General features: G+C 40.0%; 1 protein-coding gene across 4 annotated transcripts in view; it reads right to left on the bottom strand.

Moving 5' to 3' along the window:
• GRIA4 (glutamate ionotropic receptor AMPA type subunit 4) overlaps positions 1 to 27,545 on the bottom strand; it is a 211,437-nt gene that overhangs the window by 5,627 nt on the left and 178,265 nt on the right. Inside the window, exons 14-15 of one of the 4 annotated variants that reach the window (XM_053969887.1) lie at positions 11,567 to 11,681; positions 2,102 to 2,236 (exon numbers count right to left, since the gene is read on the bottom strand). In XM_053969887.1, coding sequence (XP_053825862.1) covers positions 2,102 to 2,236; positions 11,567 to 11,681 — 250 coding nt within the window. Of the gene's footprint in view, positions 1 to 1,988; positions 2,237 to 4,492; positions 4,608 to 11,566; positions 11,682 to 27,545 lie in introns of all 4 variants that reach the window. The other 3 variants (XM_053969883.1, XM_053969884.1, XM_053969885.1) reach the window with 3 other exon arrangements.

Here is a 27,545-nt window from a genome sequence, read left to right as displayed (position 1 = left end):
GTTTAGCATGCTCAACCAGTTTGGGTCAGGTCAGTCTTTGAATGAAAGCTTAATTTTTTTTGTTTGCTTTTTTTAAGACTGTATTTTGAATGCACTGCACTCTGTAAACTTGATAATGAATATGTTTTCTGGGATTCTTACTTTTATACTAGCCTGGGGACACTCTCAGTTGTGAGCACATCACTAAAGAATTTAAAGGAAAAATGCACCCTTCACTTGCATTTTGCACAATGATGTGCACAGGATTACTTCTTTTTAAGACCCTTATTACTGACAGTAGGGAGTGGACTTGGGAGATTAATACTGGCATCTGGAAGTCCTGTTTTCCAGTTCACAGTAATGAACACTGGTCTATACTCTTGGAGTCCCCTTGGCACATAGGGTGCCTCACATTTTCTCTATGAACAAAGTGCATAGCTGACAGTTCGTTTTTTTTTTTAACGTGGGGAAATTGGTAGCTCTGTGACAATTAGAATATACCCAGTCATGACTCTTTCTAGAACAAGGAAGAAAAGAAAATCCCACAGAACAGTGTGTAGGGGACAGTTTCCCAGCCAGCCCCCTCCCTCGCGCCCCGAGAACCCACCTATTCCTCGCAGCGCTCCAGCTATCATGCTCAAACAGCATTCTCTGCTCACTCTGTGTTTGCTCTGTACTGTATGGTTCGGTACTGTACGGGCTGTGCCTTTAGGCTGTAAGCTCCTCGGGACAGGGACCTGTTATGTGTCTGGCACACTTCACCTACTGTACAGCGCCGTCTACTCCAGCGCTATATAAATAATAAATAAAAAATAATAAGTGCATCTCCAATTGTTTCCTACAAGTTTTTTTTTTCTTCTAGGTGGCAACATTAGTACTATATTATTTGTCTCATTTCCCTAAATTTGTGTTTTCTACTTCCACTATATATGGATGGCTCAGGAAAATGTAGCTGAAGAAAGTTGTTAACAGAGGAGACATGTGGCTTGCTATTTGTAAGGGCAAGGGAGCTCTAGCATGACCGGGTAGGGTGCTAGCTGCACATTCACTTATAAAGCAGCCAGCATAGCTTGGGAGCTACGTAAAAGTTATATTTAGAAGCTCAATTTGCTGCTGCATGCCATTTCCAAAGGTCATGGAGTTGATTTGTCTAATGATTAGTTGGCAAGATACTCACTGTATGGATGAGAGCAAGTACATTAGTAAACCATCCCTGCACACCTACTCAGGGGAGCTATGCAGGATGCAGCTCGGCAGCATCAGTGCTTCAACCTCCAAAATCACTGCATGAACGTCTAAAATACACTAGTCTTGACCTAGGTAGGGGGGTTTGTTACTGAAAGCTGAGGATGATAATCAAGTTCTATCCACTGGTTAGTGACTCTTTGTGAATATTACAGTGGGCAAAAGTTGACCTGAAGCAGGATATTGTGGGGAGAAAAAAAAATAGCCACACAATTAGCACAAAACATGTATCAAAGGGAGGGTGAAGGAACAGGGAGGGGAGGAGGGAGAGAAGGTAAAACAACATTTAGACTTCTTGTAACAGTGCCTTTTCTTCCATTAGGTTAACTATGGTTCAGTGATGTTGCCTATCCTAAATCTTGGTTACAGATAGGGCCAATATTGAATAATACAGGCTTGCAGCAATTTGTCACTAGTAGAGTGCAAACCTTTCAGAAAATACACTTTCCAATCAAGTACTTAAAATCTGGCCCTCAGGATATATACTTTCTTATTTAAAATAGTTGTCATCTCTCAACTGATTTGACAACTTTGAGTTGTTCAAAATGTATTTTTCATGTTAAAAATTCCTTGCAATGCAGATGTCTATTAGCAACATAGAATAATATGCTGTACATCTGCAGCCAAAAGAACTGAACCACTTTGCACTGAAGTTTTCCAAAATATGAAGCTCTGTTCAGAAGCAAGCACCACTAGACAGACATGTCACAACACTGCGTTACAAGATGCATCACCCACTCGCTGTAGTAGGCCCTAAGTCCTACCCCTAAATTTTAATACTTTCGGTTCCATATACGTTGTAACCTTCTCTATATGTTGCTAAATTCTGGGTATTCTGCGAGGAAGTTGGGTTAAAAGTCTGTGCACTCTTTGCCACCTTCATTCGTTTCGCCTCTGCCCTGGACTTGTAACAGAACTCTATCAAAGCCACCAGCATTGCCAAGCCCAAGCCTCCAACCAGAATGTAGAAGACTCCAGCAACGTTGCTGAGACTCAAGGCACTCGTCTTGTCCTGGGAAAACAGAAGTGACACAGTTAACCCTGGAAAATGGATCCCAAGAAGCACAAAACACACATTAAAACGTTAGAAATAGACAAGTAACACTGTTTAGCTGAAATTTAATGACAGTTGTTCACATACTTTAGCAAAATTTGACCTATCTGGATCTATAAAATATATTTTAAGCAACTAGTTTTCCTGGTTGGCATAAAAAAAATATTCTAGTATATTGCCAACATATCAGGATGTCATTGCTTGCTTACTGCAAAGCATTACTTCCATTACATGGAGAATTAAGCAATGACATGTCTAGGTCTATTTAGGGGACATTTCAGCACTGATACGAAACTGCATTTATGTAAAGCTCTTCAGAAGCCTTGGAATCCTGAAATCTGTTTTATGTCAGACAAGACTCTGCTTGATCTTTAAAAAAAACAGTAATTGTACTTGTGATAGGCATTGCTGTTAATTTAAAAGATCCAGACTGAGCTTCTGATACTTCAATGACAGGCAAAAATAACATGTGAGGCTTAAGTTCTTTCTTTGAACAAACACTTCCTTTGAAAGTGCACACTGTACCATACACATTGTGATATATTTGCCTCTTACCTATTATTGTATTTTGGTTTTATTTTACTATAGATACAGTTCTGGAACATGCCCATGGACTACTAAGCTCAGTAGCAGTATACTTCTAAATATCAATTTATGCAATTTAACACATTTTTCATAATTTAGATAAAAATGAGGATTTTCTTTAGCAAATTATTAAATATTCATCATTTTAGAATCACCTTCTTGGGTGTATTGTAGTAAATAACTATTCTACATTTCTCTATACTTCACTGCTTAGTTATGAACCACATTTTTTTTTACTTGAAATCCATGTGCTTTTTCAGCATAGTTCTCAAGGAACTCTCTCAGGATTGACTTCATATGCTACATTGTGTGCCTTAAAATACTTATAAAGCTTTATTCTTATGCAGACTATATAATCTTTAACTAAAGTAAGGAGAGTATTTAACTTCTGATTGTAATCTCTATGACATTTTAACTTATGAAGACTGCAAAAAATTTGGATGTTTAATTTAAAGAGGCACTATTCATTGTGCAATCAGTAGATTAGCACAGTAAAGGTTCCCATGGATGTACAGAGATGATTGGGGTTTATAGCTGGGCTCTGCTTTGTGCCTTTTTAGCTTGCTAGGAAGAGCCTAAGTATCTTGGAGATGGCTGTTCCTCTGGTGGCAATTGCTAACCATGGTGCTTGCAAACAAGGAGGAGGCAGGAATGAGAAAGACCTGCCCTGATGTAGGTGATGGGTTGAGGCTTTCTCAGCTGTTATTTACAGGTACTTTGTCATCCACTTAAATGATTTTCACTCATTTTTTTCAAAGCACTTGCCAGAAAAAGCAAAATGTGTTGAAAGCTTGTTTCCCACATTAATTTTGTCAAGGTAAGTCTCGGAACATGCAGGCATCAAGCAGTCAGTGCCTGTCATTATTTCCTTTTAGCTGTGGCTGCAGAGGCTGACATGGAGTCAGGTACTGTGAAGAAATGTCAGACTCCTCAAATACAGGGCTGGCACTGACTGTGGTGTTTCCCAGCCATCAGAAAATACCCGTTTCTGGGTCTGTCTCCACAAAGAGAAGGAGCTGTCAGTTCTCTGGAACTGCCAGGATTCCTGTTTGGGTATGGACTAGGATAAACACTGGAAACTGCAGAAACTATTAATTACTGAAGCCTTTCACTTCAAAGTTCAAGTTTTCAGCTTTAAAGTTGAGTTTTCCTTGGCCCTCAAGGAGCCGGGGACATCCTCAAAGGCTGCAAGACACCACCTTCCTGGCCAGCAATGAAAGGCAATCCTTTCTGCCAGCATTTCTTCTTCTCAGAAAACTGCTAAAGCAGGCCAGCTCCTAAAGAACTTGTGAAGGGACATTTCCTAAGCAGTCAATGGGAAAAGTCCATACCCTCCAGGCAAGAAGGAAACAGCTAATCTAACCTGCCTCTTCCAAACCCAAAAATCTGCTTTGTATTTCTTCAAGAGATGCTCTGAATATGTGGGATGATGTTTGTTGATTTATATCACTGAAGACTTTAAAATGCAATAGTGCTTCCTTAAATTAAAGTGTGGCCGCCATCAAGATGGGCCAAAGTTGATTCATTCTGTGTCTACAGCTGCTTATTTTATTTCTATGTCATTTTGTTTATTACTTCCTCTACTGCTTTGTGAACACGATAGTTAGGTCCCGAACTGTAGCGACTGACCTTACTTCCAGAGTCCTTGGGTCCACATTCACCTTTATCGTACCACCATTTGTTTTTCAGCTTGTCTAAGACGCCTGCCTCACTGAGTTTCAAAACGGCAAGGTTTACAGGAGTTCTTCACGTGGAAAATAACATAAATAACATTATATATGTTATTTTATGTTATTCAAGTAAAACTACATAGAATCGCATTGCAAAGTGACAGAGCAGAGGCCACAGTGGGTGCTATGTCATGTACTGTTGGCCCAGGTTTAGAGACAGACATATGACCGGGACCTGCTCCATCGCTTTAGGTAACAGGCACATACTGCTGGGGAAGATTTGTAAATAAATAGTATGCAATTACTGTGAACCCAAAACTATTGGCTTACACATATTAACAACATACCCTTCAGAGATATATGTAAGACAACTGCATACGCGACTTAAGAAACATTGATTTGTATTCCTTGCTTTCAATCTATTTTTAGTTTGCACGCATACAAACTAATAATATGATTTGGCCATAGGTATTTCATTTACTGCCCTCAAAATTATCCTGGCAAGAAAAGAAGATGCTTCCTGCAGTGTGCTGCCCATAACCATTTGGCACAGCCCTGTAATAGGAGGCCTGCATGCAAAGAACTTGGGGGGAGAGCTGCAAAGATCCCCTTATCCTCAGCTAAGAAGGACAGCTAGTCTTCCATTTTAATTTCCCATGTCAATATTATTTTAAAATTCAAAGTATTTCCTTAAATCTCACATATTCGTGTCAATATTTCAAGTGTCCCAGGCTGGTGATAAATTTCTGCTTGGAATAGTTATTTTTACTGGTGGTATTTGCTGTGGGTGATGTAACAGAGTTTAATATTGAAATGAAACCTAATCCCATGCCTCAAAATGATGAAATGCTATGGGTTTACAGTGAAGTTGCTTAAACTCATTGAATAATCTCAGAGTATTATGGTAATGCCCCACTTCATGCAGATCTATCACTATATGTTTTAAAAACATATTAAATTATTAACAGACTTTATTTTAAGTACTTTCCACTTCAAATCATTGCCCAATTCTTAATGGAATTATGTGGTAGGCATATGGATATCTATTTATGTGCAGGTGTGCATGCAAATACAATATATATCAGAGAAGCAGGGAGATAAACACAAATGGCATGTGATAGATAGCCTTCTAGTGATGTTAAATGTCATGATACTGTGTGTGCCAGCAGATTTCTATGGGAAAATGTATCTCCCATAATATGCCATAATTAATTCATTACTTAAACATTAACTTATGGATTCAAGTCTTAATAAATAAATAAACAGTGCAAACACGAATTAGTATAGTGTAACTGAACCTACTAAAATAGTTTGCATTGAAGAGGAAAGGGGCTTATTGCACTCTATAACTGATTTAACTGGAAATTCCCAAATGCTTTTGTATTAATATATTTGTGCATGTTTATCTATAGCTATTTAATACACAAGTAACAGCTCTGACTCTTGTATGCTATTCTTAGCTCTAGGGACCCTGCCTCTTCATACATTCTGTTTACTCTTTCCATATGTACCTAAAGTGGGGGGATTCACCTCATCTCAGTATTTGCACCCTTAAATTATGCCCCATGCTTTGTCTCTCTGTCCACACCTCCCTGCAGTTAATGGGAAAGGTAGATACCTCCAAGTGGTGGGCTTTGATACCAATATTAACAAAGGATGATGTTGAGATGCCTGTCTCATCATTTACTGCTGAGGAAGCCTTGATGCCTTGGAGAAATTTTTGACAGCCACAGTTGGGTGAGAGGATTTCCCAGGAACTCTCAAGTGATTACTCTAAGTAAAGGAAAAGCTTCATCCACTTTCCAAATCCCACACATTTAATTCATACGCAATACTCTGTTTCTAGAAACAAAAATGCCCAATTTTTGCTCTTTTCCAGTTTTAAAACTTAAATTTTGCCTTAAGGCTTCTGGCAGCAGGCTGTGCAGGTTGACAGTGGAACATGAGAGTCCCACAGCTGTGAAATGAGTGGGCTTGGGGTGCTGGCAAGTTGCCTGTCAACATGATCCTCTGCTGGCTTCTAGTACAAGCACAAAATAATTAATATTATTTGAATAGCTGTCATCTGTAACATGTCATGCACTGGCACTGAGCCACGTTCCCATGCCCCTGAATTCTATCAGTGTAACAGTGCTGGTTATGACAAAGGTAAGGGGCCATACAGGTACTGTTCTCCCTTGGAAAATCAGAAGCCTATGGAATTGTTGCAGGTTAAACTGATCAAACTGATAACTAGGAATAGATATGAACTATCAAGGCCACCAGCAAAGTGGGAACAAGTCAGAAAACATAGCCTTTCCTTCTTTTTTTTTTTTTTCCCAGCACTAACATTTTAGGCATTTAAAGCCTGAAACAGGCTGAGAATTTTTTCTTTTTTCTAACTGTAGTTCCTTTAATGTTATCCTTCCTGCATTGTCTCTGCAAGGAAGCTCTCAGGTTTTCCTTTGGGAAACAAAAATCAATTTCACACATTAAATTGCCATGCTGTCCTCAGTGTCTAAGCCATCTCAATGGCAATGGTCAGTAGAGGAAGTTCCCATTTTTCACTGGGATGCAGTAGTGATGTGACTGATGCCAGGCCCTTGTTTCTCCTCTCCACAAATTTTAGTGGAAAACTTTCTGAGTGAAGACCCTGCTGAAGTTCAAGAAAGCCTGTCCTTGGCCCCTCTCCTTGTTGCCTGCTTTGACAAGGCTCTATGACATTTCCTTCACATCTGCCCTCAGACAGTACCAGCTGTGATGATGGCAAAGCATTCTGAGAAAAAAACTTAAAATTATATATTAAAAGATTTTAAAATATTTTACACCTTCAAAACAGGTTTTCTGTCCTAATTCAAATCAGTCAGCTGTGATGGGAAATGTACAAGGTCCAATATAAGAAGCCCAGACTAAGGCACTGCAGAGTGGAAAAGGAAGATGTTTTGCTTATGTTTTCCAGATTCACAGCATATATACACCTCTTTGCAATCACAGTAAATGATTGCAGGTGTTATGAATAGTAATGTATTTTAGGCTTTTGTTTCTTTGTTTCATTTTCAGTAGATTTTCAACAGCTCTTATGGGAGATGCATGTCCAGATCAGCTTGGCTCTCACAGCAAGTCACTTATTTTGATGTGACTGTCAGTCACAAATTCAGAGACTACAACTTGTTACTGGATTACTTACACAATCAGTTGGTGAATAGTACCACTGATATTAAAGGGGACAGAAACAAAAAAAAAAAAAAAAAAAAAAAAAAAAATATGGTTTGCTGTATGTGAACAAGAGGAATGTACTGAAGTCACATACAGGGGATAAATTCAGCATTTATAATTAAATTTCCCATTAAGTTCAGTATTGTATATTTAAAATGGCAGTGGAAAATTACTATAGATTTGGGTCTTGTTCAATTGCTTAGTGATTCCTGAATTACTAAAGTTGGGCTAAATCTTCAGCTAGAGTAAACTGGCACAGTTTGTGAAAATCAGTGTAGTTTTTTCCAGTGTACAGCTGCTGAGAATCTCTCTTGCTGTATATAAAGACGATCCAACTGCCTCAAGTTCATGTAAGGATAATATATGAGAAATAATAACTAAAATTACCCTTTATCTATGGAGAAGAATTTGCCCCACATAGCCATAGTGCAAAACTGCTGTGTGACAGCACAGGAGACCCTGTTCTTCACCCATGTGCTGAAGTCAGTGTTGGCACAGCCTGACCTGGGCACAGGGACACTGGTTTTCTAACTTTTCATCATGTTCTCAGCCCTTCTACCTCTTCTCTTGGCTTCTTATTCATTTCCTCCTATCCTGTCATCAATCACTTGCTGTTGGAAGGGCCATTTTTTAAGAGCCTCAGGCTGGATCTTGAGCCAACAACATCAGCAAAATCAGAGTGCTTTAAAATGGATTAATGAAGTTCTGAGCTAGCTGTGTTCAGGACAACAAATGGGCAATTATAACATTTAGATCACAATACTGAGTGATTCTGAAACAAATATAGAATTCTGGCAGACAAGGATTTTTAAAATGCAATCATGAATATATTTTAGGAGCATTTTCATTACCCACTCATGGCTGAGACATTAATTAAGTGTAAGGTCAGTGTCATCAGCTGACTGAAAAAACACGGGCCACCGTTTTCTCCTGAGGGCTGCCAGCAGAGACTGGACAAGATCTCCATTAGCACAGCTTCTGTCCACTCACACTTTATAAAAACAATGGAGCAAAGTGGCAGAAACTGTGTTTCAGTACCTTCCCACGCACCACATGAAATGATGGCATACAGTTAGTATCTGAGGTAATACTTTCAAAAACACTCAAATGACTTGAGGAACTCACTTTTGTCTTCAATCATGAACTAATTAATCAGATCACTAAACCACAGGTGGTTCACACAGGGCAGCCTTCTGAACTGTCTTTCTGAATTTTGAAAGATTATCCCTTAAAGGGAACAATAAATGGGGAGGCTAGAGGTGACCTTTTAACAGCAGAGAATGGAGGTAGGAGACATCCTCTTTTACAGAGCAATACAAATCTTTGGAGAACAGCTGAACTCCCTGGAAGCTCCCTCATTTCTGTAGTCCTCTGTACTATCATGAAGGGATATTGTGGGTCTGCACTCTCATATTCTGAATAATGAATCTCAAATAGTAACAGCACAGTTATCAGTTAAGCTTCAGGTGCTGCATTTCTTTCAAGTGGAGTTTCTTATTCTCATTTATGAGAGGACAAAGCCCTGCAATTTAAACTGGAGCTGCTAAAAAAGCTCAGGGTTTGTTCTTTTTGAATTCATACAATGAAAAGAAGTATTCTTAAGCTTCTTAAGAAGGTAAGAACTTAGTTCAGGACTTGTTGGTAGCTTTCAGGATTACCAAAGAAATGCATAGTGTCCTGGTTTTTCCACTAGTGATAATTTGCTAGCAGAAAAGAAATAAAATACATAGAGCTCCATTAATTCAGCAGAAAGGGTTTTGATTTCAATTGATCAAGACTGTTTCTGAGCAAGGAAATGAATTTTACAGATGATAAATGGCTAAGTAACCTTTTGGGGAATCAGCCTGGCTGTAGTTTATAACCCAAGATCAGATGCTGCTGCAGTGCAGGCTTTGAGAAGCGTGGGAGTGCCTGCTCACGCGCATGATGTACCTGCTTCCACCAAACGTGGGCACTCTAGGCACACGATAGACCTGAAGCTTCCCAGGACCACTGGTACTGCCAACTCACTCAGCTGTGCCTGGGAAAAACTGTGGCAAGAAACAGGCCCAAGGCCAGAAAGATGCTCATGGCAGGCTGTGTATAGTCCCAGAACCACTGGTTGAGCTCCATCACGTTCTCCATCCTTTGCTAACACTGTCCTGCCCACCACATTATCTACTGTATCCTGAACTGCCTGTGTCACCTACTGTTTATTTACACTGACAATGTGTTCCTTCCTTCCTCCTGCATTCACAGATCCTTGGTTTCTCCATGAACCACACTCCTCATCTTTCTTTTCTACTTTTCCCACCAACTCCTTTTCCTGTCACTTTGCACAGCACTTCCAGACATTTTCCTGGTGAAGCTCGGTGTGTTCCTCTACCATGAGCTGCTCCCTTTTCCCTGCTTCATGACTCACAGCACCTGTGGCTGGTAATTAGGGAAAGTAAATTAAAAAACATCCTTAGTTTGCTATCTAGCTTTTGTCTCACTTTGCAACCACTGCAGGCTTATGAGGAGGATATTCTAAGAAAATTGAGGTATTTTAATGATTTTATTCTCTGCCTGTGATATTAAAAGCATAAATAAATAAATACTCCTCCCCCAGTAATACAAAAGCCCAGGCTTGAGTAGAGGTAAGTGCTATTTGGTCTAATATATCTGAACATTTTGGAAGAGAAAATAGAGACCATTTTTGAAACTGTGACTGCTGGCGAGCAGAGCGGTGTGGGGAAAAAACAACAGGATTGCAGGCAAAGTGAAGAGGATTAGGAGACCAGTTCTGGGTGAGTGCAGAACAGCCCAAGGGATGGTCCCTGAGGCCAGGACACAGCACGAAAGAGCAGGAGGACTAAAGAAGGAGAGAAAATAGTAAGAAAAAATATATGTAGGCAACTGTAAAGAAAGCTACATAAACTGTGTATGACAAATCAGTCAAATTTAATCATCTGTATCTGACTAGCTCTGTGCCTGCACAACTACCTGTGAAGTATTCTCTAATATATTGTTCACACACAAGCACATAAATAAATATTATTACATGCTGCTTGGAACAGAAGGGGTATTTTTAATACCTCAGTTTTCCCCCACTTCATTGTCTTCCACATTTTTGCTTCTTTCCAGCACCAGACAGTTTTTCAAATGAAGCTGTGAGGCAGCAAGGAAGTACTGGTACTGGCCATATGGAAGATAGGGAAATGCAGTAAGAATATGAAGCTGTTAACACCTCAGCCTAGCATGCAGCCTAAAATTCCTGTCTGATATATTCTGGTAAATTATGCCTAGGGAACCACCATGGATTTCAATTTGTTGGAAAGTTATCAGAAAATGTCAGTATGAAGATATTTTATCTGAAATTTGTCTTCCTATTTTGGATACTTGTGAAAATTGTAATTTGTAAAGTATTGCTTGTGTCAACAATGGATCCCTGAGCCTGGACCATACATTAAATTACCCCTCAGAGACAGGCACACTGATTTTTTTCCCCTTTTCCTCTAATGTCACTGAAAAATATTTTTAGTAGTACCATACAGTAGGAAAAAAGTCTTAGCTGGTGAGCAGGCTTCTGAAGGTATTTAACAAGCTTGGAAAAGGCTCACCACAATTTCAGAAGATGCATATTTCTGAAAACTGGTGATAGATCTCACCCCAGAGACCATTTATGAGTTCCCCTTGGGGTGCTTAAACGAATGCAAATATTTTTGCTTTGACAGTAATTGCATACACCTCAGTTTCAGCTGCAGGTACCAGCAGTGCTGTGCTACTGGTGAAGCTGTTTTGTCGCAGGTAAGACCCCAGCAGATGCACCAATTACTTCACATACTGTTTACCCGCTTTTGGTGACATTGAGGCTAACCTTGGAGTCACCTCCCCCGCTGCCACATTCTCCTTTGTCGTACCACCATTTGTTTTTCAATTTGTCCAAGAGGCCTTGTTCATTCAGTTTTAAAACTGCGAGGTTAACAGCATTTCTTGAAACGATAAAACATATTTTGTAAGAAACTGCACAGCTGTTAAGATGTTAGAAGGAATGAGGACTTAAGCTGTTTATAAGCTTGATCCACACACTAAATAAACCTCTCATTTCCATATTTTAAAGCCCTTGGCAGCACAAATAATTGTGGTTACTTCCAAATGTGAAAAATGTGTTTCCAGTTCTAGAAATGATTTTCAGAACAGCTTGGATTTTAATGCAAAAATTCTATCAACCAACCCAAATTATTTTTGCAAAATGATGATAAAACTCTGCCTGGAATTAAAAACGATTTACACAGATTTATTTGAATCTATATTTAAAGTGTGGGCCCAGGCTGTTTTTTCAAGCAGATGAGAAAATGTATCCCCATGTACTAAAGACTGCCTGTGCTAGATGCTGCCAGTCACTGTGTCACTACAGTTGTGACATGTAGCACTTCAGACTGATCCTGCATGAGCTAAGGATTAGGGCTCCAGAAACAGGCTATGGGAGGAAGAGCTGAGGAGGACTAACAGCTCACACACTGACTAAGATGCTGTCCAGAGCCAGTCAATAGAAAGCACTGTACAAAAGTGCCCAGAGGTCTGTCTGTCTGAAGCCCTGCTGCTGGCACATCTGCATATGGGATGCAGGCTCTAGAGTCCTCATCCCTTTGCACATTAGAGGCTTAGCTGAAAGGCAAGACCTGGGGTCTCGCCTAGTGCCATGACTCCAGGGACTGCCCTGCTGTTCTGGGAGAGCACCCTGTGTCCCAGCCCAAAGAACACCTGAGAAATGGTGGAAGAAGGTGATGATGAGGGGTGACTGCACTGGGGAAACCTGGGAACAGTGTGGCCAAACTGAAGCTCAAGCACTGCTGGAAGAGAAAAGCCAGCCAATTAGTTATGTGCTGAGAGACAAGAAGGTTTTTTGGACATCCTGGGGACTTTTCTCTGGAGAGTTTATACATGTTATGCTACCACTGAATGAAAGACAAATCCTGCTTTGCTAGCAACACAGTGGCATGGGTGCAACAGACTGAAAGGGGTTCTGTGAGCCTGGTGTCCTCCATATCATGTTTAAATTATCTTTTTTTCAGATGAGAGAAATACCTGAGAGAGACTTTGGATCTGTGCAGGCAGAGGGGCATTGTCAACACAAAGGCTAAAGCACAGAACCACTGCTTCTGTAGGAATTCAAGGCTGCTGGAATTGTACTGAAACTCAGCCAAGAACTAGGACACAGCTGCTCCTAGGATGCAGTTGCTTCTGTGCATGCTCAGAGGTTCCCCTTTAGGTGTCAGAGAGCATCAGGACTGGATGGCAGCGGTTAGACAGTATAGACCACCATACAAACCTGAATGTAAGACATCTGGATTTATGATAGTGACTGTAGCCACTATATAACATTTTAAAATCAGTTGATAATTAATCTTCCAAGGTATTTATGCAGCCTTCATCATCTCCAAAGGAAACTTTGCACTTAAGTGTACAGCTTCCTATCTGCATTACTAAGACCCTAAACAGTCACATATCCTAATGATACACAACTACATCAGTATCAGTAAAATTTTATCTTCCTATTTTTATGTCCAGAGGTCCCTAGTGCATCCATGCCTAAAAGAAATGTATACTCTCTCTGATGGGTGTCTGCCCAGGCTCGCATGTGGCTCTGCAGAGGCACGTGGAGCAGCAGCACAGTTCATCCCCAAAGTATCTGTCAGTCAGGACTGAGTGGGATATGACAAGAACTGTGGCTGTCAATAACATTCTCACTTCAACAATGAGAGGATGCAACACCTTCAAAGCACTCAGAGAAGGGCCAGGAAGAGATTCTTTGGCAGCAGGGCTCTGTCAAATCATATGGCACTAGAAGACACTGGGGTTTGTGATTCAGCCCTTCTAGAGATGGCTGATCTCTCATCTCTGGGGGTCCTTTCTGGTCTTAGAATATAATTTTTTTCTCTTATTAAGAGAGGTATCTTCCTGGCAACCAGGTACAGATAATGGTACTTCATAGCTTATGGAGAGTCCTTTACTACTCTGGTTCATCTGTGGGACAAATGTCAGCTTCAGGACAAACCTTTACTGTCTTCTAGTAACAGCTTTTCATAAAGCTCCTCCTGGATGAAAGACAGGTCCTTGCTGGCTGGTCATGAAGTTTGGAAACTACTTAAGTAGATCTGATGTTACCTAACTTCACTGCAGTTAGACTTACAGGAGATTTTCAACAGAGATAAAGTGATTGCTTGTCTGTCCCTGAAAGTGAAAGTGAGAACTGTAGGCTGTAGTGGGAGTGATAACAGACTGCTCTTGGTGGATAAATCTTTAAGGGGAATTTAGCAGCCAAGCTGACAAATGTGATTTTGTGTAAGTGCTCTAATTATGGTTCGCACTCCAGAGGGAGAGAAGCAATTGCAAAATTGGAATGAAATTGTTCATTTGTCCCTTTTGTTCTTGGAAGCAATTGCTTTTGAATCAGTCATATTTACTACAGATTTTTCATACTCAGCTTTTCATTACAAAGCCTGTGCTTTCAGTCTGTTTGCCCCATTCAGAAAGATAACTGTGTGGCCAGCCTTGCCACTTAACAGAGAGATTTCCAGCACACTGAATATAAATGTTACCTTTTTAAGGACATTGGGATCAGGCCATAAATGAAAGATGATCCTGGAAACACATTTCTTTGATGCTGAACAACATTACTTATTCTGAAAATTGCTTGGATATATATCTGGAGCCTGCTGTCTACAAAGTCAATGTCAAAACTCCTTCTTGCTTCAAGGGATCCAAACCAAGGTCTAATTTAATGTTGTTATGTTGAATTGTCACACTGGGCAGCAATAACACAAGCAGCTGCTTTGACAGTTCTACAGATGCAGGCAGGATTGATCACTCCCACAAAGAATGAAATATATCTCAAGGAATATCACTAACTCTCAATTCAACAAGCCACTTAATCTCAGCCTGATTTTAAAGCAGATGGGAAACCCTATCAATCTGTCTATCTGAAAAAAGCATCTTCAAAGTATTTCCTCTGAGCTGTAGTCTCTCAAGTGTGAACATTAAAGCTCACCAAATTAGACAAAGTCCTTATGCTAAAATTCTTAGAAAGGTTTTTTCTTTTCAGTCTTTATCTTATTTTGGGTGAAGATGTTACTTGATAATTTAGAACTTTTTTTTCAAGTTAATGTCTACTTACACCTTTCACTTGGATATTCCAAGATGAATTAAAAACAACTAGTTGATGTCTTTTACAACTAACATAAATTTTCATGTTTAATTTTCATGTTGAAGGGAAAGAGCTTTCTCACTTGCCAAATGTTTAAGTTTATCTTTCAAAGCATTAAAGATTATCAAGGAAAATATTCCCACAGTCATTTAGAGAAGCTGCAGCTGGTTGATAGTAATCCTAGAGTAATAAATAAATAAATGAAACCCATTCATGAGAGGGTTATTTAGCTGGGTTATTAGCCATATCCATAGACAGTTTCACATCACAATAGAGAAATGAAAATAAAAAGGATGAAGAAGTAAATGTGGATTTAAGCTGCAATCATCACTCTGAAATTAAACTGTATTGTTTATAAATGTAACACATTATTGTCCTCATCATGTCTAGTAGGCCATGTAAAACCAGGTTAGTTTCACACTGCTTTCTCTGTTGCTTTGTTATCCAGGTCCACCTCAACATGTGGAAATAAATAATTTCCCTCTGGTCAGCAAAACACAGAGAACCTTTGATCAACACTGCTGTACCTCCCAGGTAGGTTATAACTAAGAGCCTAAAACGTGCAATGGTGACTGCATTGAAAATTATATACCAAGATCTCAGAGCTGGTCTAGATCACCCATACTCATCCTAGACAGTGCTTTGTTCTGCCACAGAGGAAGGCATTTGGAAACCTGAGTATCCATGGCAAAAACTTTTCTTTCATCTTAAAAAGTAGGACTGCATCTGCAATGCCACACTTAGTCCAAACAATATATTCCTCTATAAAGGAACTGATGTCTTTGCAAGAGTCAGGGTTTAATAGTAGTAAGCAGGCAAGGCCTTTAATATTTGACCTTTAATCCTTGGTGTCACTGCACAGTCCTGCCTCTTCCATTAGTCTGAAGAAAACAGAGTCTTTGCATGCAATAGTCAAGACAGTTAAGACAAAACTGCTGACCTCACTTCACAAGTACTTGGGTACATGGACAGTGATTTCAATGCATGGATCACAGCTATTTTTAACGAGTCTTTAGAATTACAGTATGAAAGATGTGATGAGGATTAAATCATTTTCACTCTTTTAAAATCACTGTCCATCTCCCTATAAATAAACAGCAGTAAGCAGTTTAAAATATTAATTAGTACCCCTTCTTTTTTTTTCTAGAAGAGCCCATCTGTGCTGTAGATACATCTTACACAGTTATCAAAAGATAAAACTCTACAGACAGATGACAACGGGACTACCCAGTCCCTTGCAAAATAACATCAGTGATTCCAAACAGATACCTCATTTGTTACCCAAAAGAATTGCAGCAGGGTGTTTGCCCAAAGCCCAGGGAAGCCAGCAGAGAGGTTTGCTTTGACTTCCAGTGAGTTTGGATCACATCTATGGTTTGCAGTTGACCCATCTGCTGGACTTCAGTCTATAAGAAGCAGTGAGGGAGGCATGCAACAAGTCACCTGAACACCATGGTGTACTACATTGTGGTACCCAGCTCGTGTACATGCTCAACCACAAGAGGGGCATTTCCACAGCTAATAAAGACACACAAAGGTCCCTGCACCACAAGGAAATGAGGTTAGGTCCAGGCTAGGGACCACCACAGCCAACAGGCACCAATCAGCATCATTCCCAAATGCAATTCCAAGGCCTTGGCCTGGTTCATGGAGACTGCCTCCATGAATTATGGTCTCAGAATATCTGCTTTTGAATACTAAATACTGAATACTGGCATAAAGGCACAGACAGGTACCTAAGTATGCATTACAACCAAGGCAGGATCTCTGCTGTAAGCATTTAATAACAATATTTTAGGCAGCCAGTAGAGCCTTGCCAGGAAAACTTAAATGTCTTAGCTATTTAAACAGCTTTGACATTTTCCTGAATCCCTTTCCTGAACTTAGTCTCATAAATTCTGTGTAACTGGCGTGTCAGATACCAAAAATACTTCCTTGCATCCTGAGCAGATTCTTAGCACAGTTCTGCAGTTATCATCACAGACGGCGGCACTGTTGTTTCACTGCTAGAGTTGGGGATGTTGTTCATTTTCAATATTGAACGAGCTAGATGTGGAAAAATAATGTGACTCACTAATGAGACCCTGCATACACGAAAAGAGCCTTGTTTAAATTGCAGCCATAATGTACAGCCCAGCATCCCAGAAATGCTGGGGCCACCACTACTGCTGAGGAGGCAAAAGCAGAGCAGAGACCCCCAACCCTCCAAAAGGCTTTTCACAAATCATTCTCACAAGGGATTTCAAAGTCTCAGAAATTGCTCAGTCACTTAGAAGTCACATGGTGCAAAGAGATGGCATCTCTGGTTAACCTCAGGTTCTCTGAACATACAACAAAGTTCAACAAGGAATACTGAATGTTATATGGACAAAGCTCCATAGGTGGGCCATATACAAGGTATGAACCAACTGGCAAAGTACAGAGGCTTCCTTTCTATTGGGATAAAATATATGACCACATTGCCCTATAAGTGTGTTGCACATATACTCTTATGTAACTGTAAAGAAGAGGGTGCCTGTAAAGAAGAGGGAATCAGAAAGATGGGAAGTAAAACCACATATGTGGTGGTGCATCACCACTACAGGAACAAGCTTTCCTGGGACTGCAGTATCACAGCCAGTGTTGGCAAGTGATGATGTGTCCCAAGCTCATTTTCTTCCCTGCACTTTGGATGTCTTTCCCTGCAGCTACCTGCTGGTGCAGCCATCATGCAGACCTGCCCCTGGGCACTCCTGGAGCAGGCTGGAGGGCTTTCTCCTGCAGGACAAGGCAGAGAGGGTGCTCAGTGAAGCCAAGGGCAGTGACCTTATTTCAGTGATGTGAATTGCAGTTATTCTCTCGTGATCTAATCTGTATCCAGCCCAGGTGGCTTGGGAAGAGGAGGCCACAGCTGCCAGGAGCCTCTCCTCACCCCCCAGCCTAGCTCTTCCTGCATGCAGCTAAGGATCTTTCTTAAATGTGCTTAGCGAAACACAAGTGGGCACATTTTTATAGCTTATGTATATAATCCATTCAAATAATTTTTAACAGGAAAAATTAAAATGCAACCTTACCAAGCAAAAAAATTAAGACCTGCACATCTTTTGAGCTGTTTATTTTACCCATGTTTTGAAAAGCACTGATGGCAGATTGTAATATGACACAAATGTAGTGCGGTTTAAGGGTGTTTGACAATTCATCAAGAGAAATTAAGTGTAAAGCTGCATGGCACTGCTGAATATGTTTAATAAATTAGGAATGAAACAAGCACTCTGTTAATGAGGAAGATGCAGCCAAGGCTTACATCACTGTGTACTCAGAAGGCTTGAAAGATCAATAACATAAATATTAAAAAGAAGAGCTAATGCATGAACATTTTTACAAGAAAAATGATCTAAACTTTAAAGACAAAAGGCCTGCTTTAAAAGCATGTCCTCTTAAACCAATTTAAGATCTTACACGGGAAATTTTTTTACTGTGATTGATAAAGGTTTGCATACTGTCATGTTACTTGTATGAAAAAAACTGTATTCAAATACTGAAGCACAGGAGTCATCAAAACATTTTCACGTTACTTCAAACAAAATAGAGTCCTTGGCACTTGCTGTCAGAATTTGGCCAGCATTTATAATAAATAAAGAGCTGCTAGTATTCATGTTGTGAATCTTCATATATATTAGCTCTTCTCCAGTGGGTCTCTCAGGTTTTTCTACTAAGCTCATCCATTTTTATGTTCATGCTTATCAAAGAAAGGACATGATCAGCCATCTCAGCAGAAAGCTCAGGTCCAGCTCAGGACTCACTGGAACAGTGAACGCCTCCTGAATTCCATCTTGCAAAATTCACATACCCCTGCCCTGAAGAACTGACTGGTCTGTAGAAAGCCAAAGTGCTGCAAAAAAGCTCTGAGCAGTTTCTGTGCTTCATTAGAAGCTGAAGCCTTTTAAAAACATTATTTTAAAATCTCCTGTCCAACTGCACTTGAAACACCTTTTACAGAAAAATATATCAAAATATTAGTCAAACAATAAGAATAAAGTAATTTTACAAGAATGTTTATTCCTATCTATTTAGATATGGGAAATTTACAGCAGTGCTCAGATACTTTTCAATTGTGGCTAATTAATATAAGTATAGCACTCTTCATTTAGCCATCCAAATAAGACAGTTAATTTCCAGGGGCAGTGAGTATTTACAGCTTCTATGTATAGCCTAAGTATAGTACATGTTTAGTTCCTAGAGCTGAGCTTTGTAAACAAATATGAGCCAAACTGACACCTTGAAGATCAGCAGGAGTTCCAATTAATGGGAGACCCACTGCTGCTAAAAATTGCCACAGCTACTTTGAATTCAAAGAGGTTCTGACAATTTACACCAGCTAGAGGTCTGATGACTGTAGTTTAAAATATTTATATAGATTGAAAGCTGTTTTGCAGCAAGATATTCCAATTACAGTATGCAAACACTTCTTGGCACAAGCAATTAAATATATATTTTGCCTGTGTAAAAACAACAGCAGTTGACCTGGGATTGCTACTCAGCTTGTTTCTCTGTTTTACACAAAACTTTGCTGTAAATAAAAAACACATAAAATTGTCCCTAGAGAATTGGTTCATATTGGTTCAGTACACAGTCTTTAGCAGCAGCAGAAATGCTAGTTTCTCCCAACTCTGGGGTATTTTAATTTTTGCTAACAACTACCTAATCCTGTTGTCATTGAGCAGTGCATTTTGTTGTGGTGGTTTTTTTTTGGTTTGGTTTTTTTTTTTTTTTTGGGTTTTTTTTGGGGTTTTTTTTTTGGTTTTTTTTAAGCACAATTTTTCTTGCTGGTTCCAGCATAAGTAGGATTATGTGAATTATGTGAATAGGCTGCTGCAGTCCAACACCTGCCAGTCAGAATACATGTTTTAAAGGCTTAGAATCTTAGAGTCATAGAATAGTTTGGGTTGGAAGGGACCTTAAAGATCATCTAGTTCCAACTCCACTGCCACGGGCAGGGACACCTTCCTCTAGACCGGGTTGCTCAGAGCCCCATCCAACCCAGCCTTGAACACTTCAGGGATGGGGTATCCACAACAATGCTTGGCAACCTGTGCTAGTGTCTCACCACCCTCAGCAAATCCCTCATTTGAGTGATATTTTTCAAAAATGTCTGAGACCAGTTTAACACTGTCTCCATGCTGCAGGAATTACTCTCAGGATAAGCTTAGCCCACTGCCAAGTGCCTCAGAACTCTCTTTCACCTCAGAAACATTAGTAACCTTGAGCCATTTATGGTTTTTACATAGTTGAAATTGCTGAAAGAATTTACAGTAATATTTTTAAAATTGAAATATGTAAAGTGAGCATGTGTAAGTACATCCCTCTCCCCCACCAATACATAATGCTTTCAGATGGGCCAACATTCAACTCTGGCTTGGCTGGCAGAAAGCTTTTTGCTTTTTATGCCTTATGTGAAGCAGACATCAACTCACAGTTTTGTTGCAGCAAGATGTTTGGGTACTGTTTCACCTGCCTCTCCAGTAACTCCTAAGTTTAGGGTCCCCCAGCTGAAAGAAAATGACTGTATCGGCACAGACAGGTCGGGGTTTCATGGCAAAGCACAACATGTGGTTCAGTGCCAGGCAGAGGTTCCATCTGTGTTGGATAGGCACTGCTGAAAGTCAGGGAGTAGCAGCTTGAGGTGAGGGTCACAGCAGTGAAGATTTATCATGCCTCATGCTGTCCTGCTCCTCTCCCAGTTAGACTGCATTAGTGCAAGCCTCTTGCAATGACATTATGTTTGGTTACCCAGGCATATGTTGAAACTCCTTATGTCTCTCCATCTCAAGAAAAAGCCAAATGCTGCACAACTGATCTTATTGTTTTGCAAATGGATGATTTAACAGGACTGAAAATATTATTCACCATTACTGATCTTGGCCAGAGGATTTAAATTTTCCTTTATATAATATCTTAATCATATTTGTAAGGCATTTAAAATTTATGCTTTTGAATGCCACAGAGGGACTATTTTCACCCAGTATGAGGCTAGGAAAGCATATCTCTTTTGGATGCAATTCAGTGCTTATTGAATAGAAATATGGTGTGGTTCCTTGTAACTTAGAAAGCTGTTTCTTCTTTACATCCACCTCAATCCATTTGATATCACTGATGGATTACTAGAGAGCCTATTAAGATCACCAACTCTGGCTACCTGATGCAGAGGAAGATTTTACTACATCAAAACCTTCCAGAACAAAGCAGGTGGCAGCTGTTTCAGCAGCTTCTAATTTTTCACTCCATTCAACATGTCCCAGCAGTGGCAGAAATATTATACCTTTGACTGAGCATTTCACAGCTTTCCTCTGCAGGAAGACCCAGCCCTAGGTTGAATCACCTATCCCAGAAGAAATGTTACTGTGATATCCAAAAGGAATCAGAACTTATTGCTGAATCTCACTACAAATCATGGAAGACAAAATATCCTGCTGGGCTAACTGCAAATTTTAAGTTTTCTAGTTCCTTACCAGCCCCATATCTCAATGTGCTATATAAATGTATGTTCTATTTATTGGGTAGCAGGGCATAATAACAAACCCATGATTTTAATGCAGTATTGAATATACCTGGCATTTTTGCAGATTTGATTCAAATCTGGAAATATTTCAAAATATTTCACTCTCAGACTTCTTCTATTATTCATTAATGTAAAGCTGAATCCACCACTTATGAATATACAATAATGGGTAAGAGGAGCTACATCTGAAATGGTCTTTGCCTGTTTTCTACTCCTTATGATATGTTGATGTATTTTCCCTCTTGCAAGCATCAGGATCTCACAAGAGCACCTGATTAGTGTAAGATGTCTTTAAGACTCAGAAATTGCAGAAAAACATCAGGAGTCACGATAGAGTGATTTCTGCAAGTAAAAGTGCACAACTGAGCATCTCTGCATGCTTTTTTCATAAACTACCTCATCATCAGCTTATGATTCTCCATAAAAAGTGAAAAAATCCTCTATCCTAGCTAATATTTCTGAGATATCCTCAGAGAAGTCATACAAATGGAGTTGCATTTAACCACTTTCAAGGTGACAGATACAGGTATCTGTGGCAAGAGCTACAGTGAAAGAAAAAACCCCAATTTCTGTCATCTTCCCAGCAGCTGCATTTGGGGGAAAAAATACTACTGCTGTTTTCAGGAATTCATGGAGTAACCACATTCAGTTGAATTTATAAAAAAAAACCATGGCCAGCAAGTCAAAGGAGGTGATTCTGCCCCTCTATTCCACTCCTGTGACTATCTCCATGCAGCTCTGGGGACCCCAGCACAGGAAGGACAGGGACCTGTTGGAATGGGTCCAGAGGGTTGGACCCTGGCTGAGAGAGCTGGAGCTCAGCTTGAAGAAAACTAGGCTCCAGGGAGACCTTATTAAGGCCTTTCAATACTTTAAGGGGGGTAATAAAAAAGATGGGAACAAAGCTTTTGAGTGGGCTTGCTAAAGCAAAACAAGGAGCAGCGGTTTTCAGCTAAAGGAAGTCAGATTAGACTGAAAGAAGGTAGGCGTAAGAAATAAATTTCTTAGAATAAGGATGGTAAAACACTGGAATAGGTTGTCCAGAGAGGTGTCTCATTCCTGGAAATATTTCAGGTCAGGCTGGACTGAGCTCTGAGCTCTTCAATAACTTTTTCCTAGTAAGGAAAGCTTACTCCACATAGGAAAGCTGCAGGGCAAAACTGCTGTTTGCTTGTGAGGGAATTCATCCACTGACATCAATGTCCATGAAGTTATTAATGAAACATGGCCACTATGCCAAAAGCTATTGGCAGCACAGAAATCAGGATGGATTCTTGACTTTTGTGGCCACCAGAAACAGATCACTAATTCATGAGATTTGTACAGTTGATACAATTTTGGCAGGCCTAAACTTAGACTGAGAGGAGGCATGAGGGATTTCTGTAACATTACATTCATGCTTCTTTGTGCCTCCATACAGATGTTTTTCATAAAGGCAATAAGTGGAAAGATTCCTGCTAAGACATGTTTTCTTAAGCTTTGGTCTGATTATGATGCAAGCACTTTGAAGTTCATTACTTTGATAAGAAGCAGAGACTGAAAGACAAAAACCAGGGGAGCTATTTCCCAGGTGGGAACTGAAGCTGCAACTGCAATGCAAGCAATAAAGAACACTGCATAACTTGTGCCCTAGTGAAATGCTGGCTTGTGTTTTGCCTAATGGCAGATCAATATTATACAAATGAAGCAATTACAGTTGTGCCATATAAAGCCTTATTTGGTCAGCAGCCAAAATGGGGATTAGCTGGAAGAGTTCCTAGGACTTTCTGTCTGAATATTATTGCAGAAGTTAATGAGGAATATCTGATATGCTTAGACAAACATAATGAGTGCCAGCAACCAGATGAGATGGTTGGTCCAATAGCCGGTGTGAGGATAATTAAAATGCCCTGAAGCCAGCTGAACAGCAGCCCAAGATCAGGTGAAATGATCACAAGGGCAATCCAATCCCTCTGGCAACCAGCTATATGATGTCACCATCAATACATCCATGTACACAGCAGTAAACTCTCCATCTTCCCCAAGCAGGGAAGCAAGTTCCACTTAAGCATCGAGCACCTTCACTTTTGCACAGCTCTGTGTCCCTATACTGCCACTGGTGGTGGTGAAGGAAAGGCCACAGTCAGCTCAATACAATGGTTCTGCCAGGACTTTACTATGTCCCACTCATTCTCACCCACTACACCACCTGGTCCAGCTCCTGCCCATGGCAGGGGCTTGGAAACAGATGATCTTTAAGGTCCCTTCCAACCCAAACCACTCTCTGAAATGTAAATATAGCAGCTCTCAGACCAGGTGGACCAAGCACAGTCGCATCAATATGGTAACACATGCTTGTAATGTCTCAAATACAAGCAGCCAGGCTACAGAGAAAACTCAGTACTAAAAGTGCTACTAGATATCCACAGTGGATATGGAGATACAAATAATGTAATTACTATGGTCCTGAACACATGCCCATGTGCCAATTTTAATTAAAAAAAACTTATGGAGTAGGGTCCACTGGTGATGGAGATTTCTGCCATTGCTTTCTAAATGGAACACAAAACATGTGGTCATAGACCACAGACTGTTTCAGAAACCATTAGCTGAAGTTACATTTTCCTGGTCGTTTTCTTTCCAGATGAGTTTCTTTGACCAAAGACACCAAGAAATCTACCACTGTGTTTATCCTGACACACACACCTCCATGGATTTGAAATAATCATACAAACATCTGGAGTGGGAATGGGCTTCAAATATCCACAGCACAATAAACACAATGCTATTAATCTTCACCATTCCTCTGAGGCTGATGGGCATTTGTCATTACCCTCAATTTGCAAAGGTGAATCTGAAGTAAGAAGGTGCACAGATCTCCTCCAAGACTCCCAGGAAATCTGGGCAGGGTCATTAACTAAGCTCACCAATATGACACAACTTCAGGCAATAAAACTTCATTGCTTCTCAGAAATCTCTGTGTCTTTTCAGGCAATCATTCATAGAGAATTTATCCTTCTGGTCTCCCAGAGATAGACTAAGCTTAAACTTCTGTGTGTATTTCCTCAATTCAGTCTTTAACCACAATATACTCCTAATTTATCCTGTCAAAAGTGGGAGACAGCCAACCTGAGTGGCCTCAATCCCATAACAAATGAACTCTTCCACATTTTGACCCGCACAGGAGTTCCAAAAATATCCAGGCTGTCAATCACTCAGCAGCTGTATAAATCTGTTTAGGAAGTTAACTGCTCCTTTTTCCTGGCAAAGAAGAGGTATGAAGCACTGTCACTTACTTCACTGACTTCAGATTCTCTCACTCTATTTTGCTTTTCTAGCAAGAAAATTTTATTCAGATGGGAATGATCTGTTTGACATTTAATTCACAGAAATTGTAACTAAAGCCTAGTGGTCAGGAGAAGACCTTCTACCACGCAGGAAACATAAACATCACTTTCCATAAGCTATTGCAACTTTCCAAATACTCCTGTAGCTCCAGGAGATTCAATGTGATGGTGAAGATATCCTTATCATAGCCATAATTTTCAAGAAAGGATCATAGCACAGTGCAGTCTGGAAAGTGCCTAAGGAGTTGTCTGGTCCAACTTCCTGCTCATACAAGGGTCAGTCCTGAGATCAGACCAAGCTGCTCAGGGCTTCAACCAGTCACGTTTTGTACACTTCCAAGGATGAAGCCTGCATAGCCTCTCTGAGCAGAGTGTCACTGTCAGACTGCCCTCAGGCAGTCAGGGGAAATAGTTCCTCTCTACATCCAGTCTGAACTTTCCCCTTTCATTTTATGTTTGTTGTCAATGCCCTACACTGCTTGAAGAGTCTGGCTCCATCTCCTCGAACACCCTCCTGTAGACACTCTGGGCTGCTCCTAGGATGCCCCAAAACCATCTCTGCTCCAGGCTGAACAAGTCCAGCTCTCCCAGACTCTCATCATCTGAGAAGGTCCAGATCCATATCCAGCTCTATCTTGATAATTTTCCATGAAATAGGTTCAATTTATTGATGTTTTTCTTAAGTGAGGAGGCCGAAAAAAAGGATGTTGTGTTCTAGATGCAGCCTGAATGTTTGCAATTATTTTATCTAATGCAACAGTATCTTCTCTTGTGGTCTACAAATTGGATGAACTAAAAGCACTCTAATTGGAAACTGCTTTGGATAATTGCCCACTATCTAAAAGAGATGCCAAAAATAGCAGCCTGCTTATTTAACTGTGACAGGAAAAAATCCTAAATCCTCAAGAAACTGTGATGACTTTCTGTTCACTTTCAACTACACTTTCATAGACTGAGTTTGCATTACTAAACCGAAAAGTCAGAACTAATAGTCAAGTGTTCATGTGGTTTTAAACCAAAAAATATTAGCAGCAGCTATAGAATATAATCAGAATAGTATCATATACTGATTAAAACCTGAGGAACTGGATCTCAGTAAATGCAGAGCATCTGAATGTAGGTTAGTCCCCTAGATTTAGATAGAGGGCATTTTCTTTTTATTTAAAACCAATAAAGAAATGAGCATCGTCCCAAAACCTGTCTCTTCATATTTTCTGTTGCAAGCAGTAAAAGGCTCTTGTGGAAACCTTAAAATTCAAAACTGTGGTTGAACATGTAAAAATGTGAAGAATTGTCTAGTAATGTTTACATTTAGGCACATGAAATATGGACAATTTGGGTTTTCTAGAAAAAGCTGAGATTTTCTGTAGGAAATAACTAGATCCCATGAATTTTTCTGTAGGCTTAAGAGTTTTAAGATCCAAAATAGACCTAAATCACACAAATGACGTAGCATAAAATGTGTGAAATCAGGTGCCTGCATCTGTACCAAAGAATCCAAAGATCTAATTTTACATATAAAAGCCTCTTAAAGACATAGTTGTAAATCTGGGCCACACTAAATGCAACCATATCAGCAACAGATTGGAAAGAGCCTGATGTGTAATTATGTTTAGAGAAAGCTGTACATTTTCTGGAGGTAACAGATGGGCTGCCAGATGTTGGGGCTGCTCTCACCTGCAGGCCTCATTCATCCCTGCTGCTAATAATGGAAGGTCTGGAAGCTAGCAAGGGATCTGGATCTTCCTGCACAGAGATGATATTCCTGAATAAGAGGGGAGAAAAAATATACTAAGAAAGCTCTATTTTCTTTGTGTGCTGGAGGCACATGTGTGGCACATGAAAGAACATGTGTTCTTTCAGAGTAGAAAGAAGTGCCTGAAGTGCAACAACAAAACAGGTCTCTGCATCAGGTCATACTTGGATCCCTTTTATCCAGTTGACTTTTGGCTTTAAAAAACTGCAGGGAAAATTTTAGTCAAACTTTGACTACAGAAAACTGCCAATCCTGCCAATAACTGTTAAAAGAAAGTCATAACAAAAAACCAGACAGCATTGCTTAGCATAATGGGATTTGCTAAAAGATACAGTTAAATAGGAGCTAAATCCTTTTTCAGGCTTGATTTAAGCTTCCACTCAGTGACTTGTTTGGAATAGGAAGCAGAGGAAGGAAAGCAGAAAATGGGGGTAAGGCATTGAGTTATGGAAGTACAGAGATGTGAGCTAAGGATAGCTAGAGATAGTTGAGAAAAAGAGCTCTAGTTTTCATTCTACCTCCTACCACACACAAAGTAGATCAATTAAGAGGAAAAATTATTGATGAGCCACAAGTCACCATTTTATCAAACAATATTTTAGACTTGAACTGTTCAGTGAGATATACATATGGCCATTTTTACTTGGAACCTGAGCTCCCTGGGAACATTCTGATGATGGGAAAGAGCTGCATTTTAGAGCTGTTGTGTCAAGGCACACAGTAGCTTAAATTATACATTAAAACTTCTGAATCTTGTTTTGTGCTGTCAACACCTTTCTACCTTTCATGCTGGGATGTTCAGTCCATAATGCCTACTCTGTCACACATTGTGCCAGTCTGAGATACTGTTCTCAGTTCAAAGCAACCACAAGAAAGAAAACAAACTTTTCTCCCTACTTTTGGTTGGCAATTTCTCACAAGAATCAAGGCTGCACAAAGACCAAATGGCCATTTTATGTCTCTTGGAGTCCATCTAGTACTTACTGTCAATTGGAAATGGGCAGTTTTGCAACTATCACACAGACTAAT

Source organism: Vidua macroura, chromosome 2 (genome assembly GCF_024509145.1).
Source record: "Vidua macroura isolate BioBank_ID:100142 chromosome 2, ASM2450914v1, whole genome shotgun sequence".
NCBI classification, from domain to species: Eukaryota; Metazoa; Chordata; class Aves; order Passeriformes; family Viduidae; genus Vidua; species Vidua macroura.
This window is presented reverse-complemented; position numbering and strand designations above follow the sequence as displayed.